The 3,811-nt window shown below is 35.5% G+C and overlaps 1 protein-coding gene across 2 annotated transcripts in view; it reads right to left on the bottom strand.

Annotated features, from left to right (window-relative positions):
- The window catches only part of LOC109231128 (oligopeptide transporter 7-like), a 6,234-nt gene continuing 2,423 nt past the window's right edge, over nt 1–3,811 (bottom strand). For both annotated transcript variants that reach the window (XM_019396690.1, XM_019396691.1), the window contains 4 exons: nt 1,808–2,377; nt 1,253–1,508; nt 980–1,162; nt 1–791 (listed from right to left, as the gene is read on the bottom strand). In XM_019396690.1, coding sequence (XP_019252235.1) covers nt 180–791; nt 980–1,162; nt 1,253–1,508; nt 1,808–2,377 — 1,621 coding nt within the window. In that variant the 3' untranslated portion in view covers nt 1–179. The remainder of the gene's footprint in view (nt 792–979; nt 1,163–1,252; nt 1,509–1,807; nt 2,378–3,811) is intronic.

Below are 3,811 nucleotides of genomic sequence, written 5' to 3'. Positions count from 1 at the left end.
GAAAAAAAACAGAACAATTTAATGTACAATTTTGATGAGCTAGTTTTGCTTGTCTTTGACATGGAAAACTTATAGAAACTGATTCAAGAGAAATCAATGAAAGAAAATTAAGTTGCATGATTTACACAAATTCAGATAGAGTAAAAAATTAGTACAAGCAAATTTTGTCACAACACAATTTAATAAACAACAGGGCAACCTTGTTTAATAATCCCTTTGGCTGTTGGACAAGAAGCATAAGGACATCCATCTAAATCATTTCCCCACCAGTTAACACTTATATTCTCCAATCCCAAACACATATACAAAAGAACTGCCATAAATGCCAGACCAGCATCAAGTGCACCAGAAAGAACATAGTTATGTCGCTGCCACCAATCTGGCCTATATCGATAAACAACATACCCCGACAAGAACCCTACAATAATCCAGGTTGTGTAGTTCACAGCCGTGGCCGGTGGCATCATCCCAGTAGCTCCTATCAACACTGGCATGTTAATGAGTTTGATCCATTCTTGCTTAGGGAAAGACCTGGCTGCTAACCATACAACAACTGGCGCAATAGCACCAAATAAGAAGAACCAATTGACCATCCCATAAGTTCCTAAATCTCCAAAAATCCTTCTTGGCGCTATCAAACCCCATATCACTGATGCATCGTAGAATACATGATCTGAAGGACAAGTCCACACGGTGTTGGACAATGTTTTATTGCATATGTCTGGAATTGTTTCCATTAACCACCATGCAGTTCCCAAATACACGAACCCTGCTATTAGAGTCCCTACTATCTGCATTGTCCATTTTCTATGATTGTAAGCCCATATATAAAGACACTTAACGTGCAACGAGAGTAAAATAAATCAATCAACTAACGAGTTCCTTTCTTGAACTAGTAGAGATCCACTATATGAATCATCTGAATCCATTCTACTGTATTCGGAAAATTAACTGGCAGAGTGAGTAGTGAATAGTTTACCTGAGCCATAAACATGGTTCTTGGTGGAATTTTCATGTAATGACCGAGCTTGAAATCTTGGAGGAAAGTAATAGCTTGATTCATACTAATATAGCCATAAACCTTGAAACACATGTTAGCAACCGGATATCCTGGATAAAGGTATCCTATGATATACTCCGTGATAATATTCAACCCTGGTGTCTACAATGACCAAGAATATCAAAAACAAATGCGAATTAGACTCTATTCGCTTAGTAACTAGCACACAAAACTGTGGATCTATGAGATTACCTGGTTAGTAATGGCAGTGATTATTCCGATAGGAAGTGTAAAGAAAATGGCAATGACACAAGCTAGAATAACTCCCCACCAAGGTAACTGAAGTTGCTCGTTGTAATATTCACAAGCAAAGACAGTGAGTGTAATGTTTGCCACAAGAATGCACCAAAACCACCACTCAGGTACTTGGTTATACTTGCTCATTAGTTTAGTGTGTATGTCCATTTTCTTCTCTTTAAAGCTTGATTTGCTTTGCTCCCATATTTCCCTGCAATCAAAAAATCCTCATGACATAACTTTCCATATAACACAAATGTACCAACTAATGACTAAAGAAAAGACAGCCTGATGCACTAAGCTCCTGCTATGCGCAGGGTCCGTGGAAGGGCTGGACCACGAGGGTCTATTGTACGCAGTCTTACCTGCATTTTTGCAAGAGACTATTTCCCAGGCTAAACCCGTAACCACTTTGATCACATGGCAACAACTTTACCAGTTACGCCAAGACTCTCCTTCAATGTTACCAATTATTACCAGAAATAACTAAGTTAATACTAATTAATGTACCTTCCGTGAAATAAAAGAACGTGCATGACAGTAGCGCTGAGAGCAGCGAAGCCAACTCCATAAGTAATAACGAAAAATGTACTGAGATAAAGATGTCCTTGTTGCTCATAGGCAGCAATGTCAAGATGGAAATTAGAGTCAATGATACTTGATATGTTGTAAAGTTGGCCAGAGGAAGTAAAGAGTCCATCAGAGAAAATAGGAAATGTTTTGGCTTTGAAGACATCTAACCAGTAACATATTGGAGTCAAAATATACATAATGAAGAAGAATCCAACAGCAACATTAGCTGTAGCAAACCAAGGACTAGCTAATGGACTTCCGAGATAAGAGGAAATAGAGGACCAATCCAGGCCTATAGCACCAATGCCAAGCCCATTTAGACCTGAACCAAGTTGTTGGACAAAAACTGATTTTGGAAAGATCCAACAGATCCATGATAAAGATGTCAGCATTGAAAAGAAATAGCCAGGGAAAACATAGTAAGCGAAACTGCAGATAAAGGCTATTAGGAAGAACTGAGTACGCGTTAATCCGCCCTTTGAACGTTCTTCTTTTTCGTGTAAAGCCCTGCAATATAAATTATATGTTCTATTAGAAATGAAGAATTTTACTCTTGATAGAGAAAAGTAAAAGAAAAAGTCTATTCATGTGGAACAAACTAGTTACAGATACTCATGGACCTATAGAGTTAAAGTATAGGTTCAGTTGAACCCACCATTTTTAACTTCAACCAAAGATATATATGTGAAATACCATGAGAAGTAGCAAAATATTAGGTTTGAACCATTTTTTCAAAGATTCGGGACTTTGAACCCGTTAAATTTAAATCATGAATCAAACTCTGCAGATTACTTGTAAAGATACGAATCCTCTTGAAAGAGAGGGATGCTTTCTGGAATGTGGACACAGGTGGTGCATGACTGTCATCAGCTCGTGCCGTAAGGTAAAGGTGTCCACGTTAGTGATAGTGCAAGAATATTTAAGGATTAATACACTAACACTGTTACAGCAACAAAAAAAAAATTAAAAAAAGTTTTCTAGTGCAATGTTGCATTATCTGGATCCAAAAAATCCTTTGCCAACGTGAAAAACGTGGAAAAAGCTTTATCTTGAGGGGAACTATTATCTTAAATGGATCATTCTAGATGTAGTCCCTCCATTCACTTTTACTTGGCACGTTTGACTTTTCACGCCCTTTAAGAAATAATAAATGAAGTGCATAATTTACCAAGATACTCATATTAATTGATGCATATTTTATTGGATTTGAAAAAATAATTTGAAATGAGTAGTAAATATTGTGGGTATAACAGAAAAAAAATTTGTCTTCTCTTATACACATAAAGTGACAAGTAAAAATGAAAATCTATTTTTAGTATACATGCCAAGTAAAAGTGAACGGAGGGAGCAGTTATTAACGCTACTTAAAGAAAAGTTCTCCTAATATTAAATTCTTTGTTTGGAAAAAAGAAAATTGATATCTTTATTTACCTAAAATGCATTTCGGCATTTGCTACCCTGTATAAATATCTTCTCTGTTATTTCATTTTCTTCCTAATTTCAAAGGATATTATTTCCCCGAAAAGCAATTCAATTACTACAACTATGTGGGGTCCATGTACCGCTATCAATTATCATCATAATTATCAGCCGCACCCAGCCGAAAAAATTAGTAATTGTTATCAATCAAGAACAGTGCCAAAAATCAATTATCTTGGTTTTTCTATGTATTATATCTATATGTTATCTTGGGTTTTCTCAACAAAAAAAAAAAAAAAAAAAAAAAAAAAAAAAAAAAAAGCAAAATCATTTGGTGATGCATTTTCATGTTAGCATGTTAGTACATTATTAGTGTATTCACAAGATGATTCAAAAAGATCCCAGCTTGCATGGTGAGTGAATACCCTTAATTACTTAGCTATATATTAAGGGATTCAGCAATTTATATTATACAAAGTAAATCGTTTTAACCTCTATTATAAATATAATTTTACGTACAAA

This window comes from Nicotiana attenuata, chromosome 8 (genome assembly GCF_001879085.1).
Source record: "Nicotiana attenuata strain UT chromosome 8, NIATTr2, whole genome shotgun sequence".
NCBI lineage: Eukaryota > Viridiplantae > Streptophyta > Magnoliopsida > Solanales > Solanaceae > Nicotiana > Nicotiana attenuata.
Note: the sequence above shows the minus strand (reverse complement) of the source record. Positions and strands in the feature narration are given on the sequence as shown.